Source organism: Penaeus monodon, chromosome 23 (assembly GCF_015228065.2).
Source record: "Penaeus monodon isolate SGIC_2016 chromosome 23, NSTDA_Pmon_1, whole genome shotgun sequence".
Taxonomy (NCBI): Eukaryota; Metazoa; Arthropoda; class Malacostraca; order Decapoda; family Penaeidae; genus Penaeus; species Penaeus monodon.
The window spans coordinates 35093643-35093984 of NC_051408.1; the positions used below are offsets into that span (position 1 = coordinate 35093643).

At 38.3% G+C, this 342-nt stretch overlaps 1 protein-coding gene across 1 annotated transcript in view; it reads right to left on the reverse strand.

Moving 5' to 3' along the window:
• The window catches only part of LOC119587959 (heterogeneous nuclear ribonucleoprotein M-like), a gene marked incomplete in the record, with an annotated part of 57205 nt that overhangs the window by 1159 nt on the left and 55704 nt on the right, over positions 1-342 (reverse strand). The window contains 2 exon segments of the mRNA XM_037936670.1: positions 75-210; positions 321-342. Of these exon segments, the coding sequence (XP_037792598.1) occupies positions 75-210; positions 321-342 (158 nt within the window).

Sequence of the window (342 nt, forward strand, 5' to 3'; positions counted from 1 at the left end):
TTGCTTTCCCAATGACACAATACCAATATGTCATAATGCATTTTCTCATGGACTTCTATGATTTAAAAGGATACCAACTGCTCTACGAGCATCTGCCTCTGTCTGGAAGCGTACAGTTCCAGTGCCCTTCGATCTGATCTCAGCAAACCTGATGTCTCCAAACTCACGGCAAAGATCTCGCAGAGCTTGCCATGTGTAATCCATGGGTAACTGCAAAGATATTTTATGAAAAATTATACTCAAGAAATAACTCTTAAGCTAATATAAAAAAATACCTGTAAATTAGACGATATCAGAAAAGACTCTCAATCTCAACTCACATTGCTCAGCTGAATGACATTC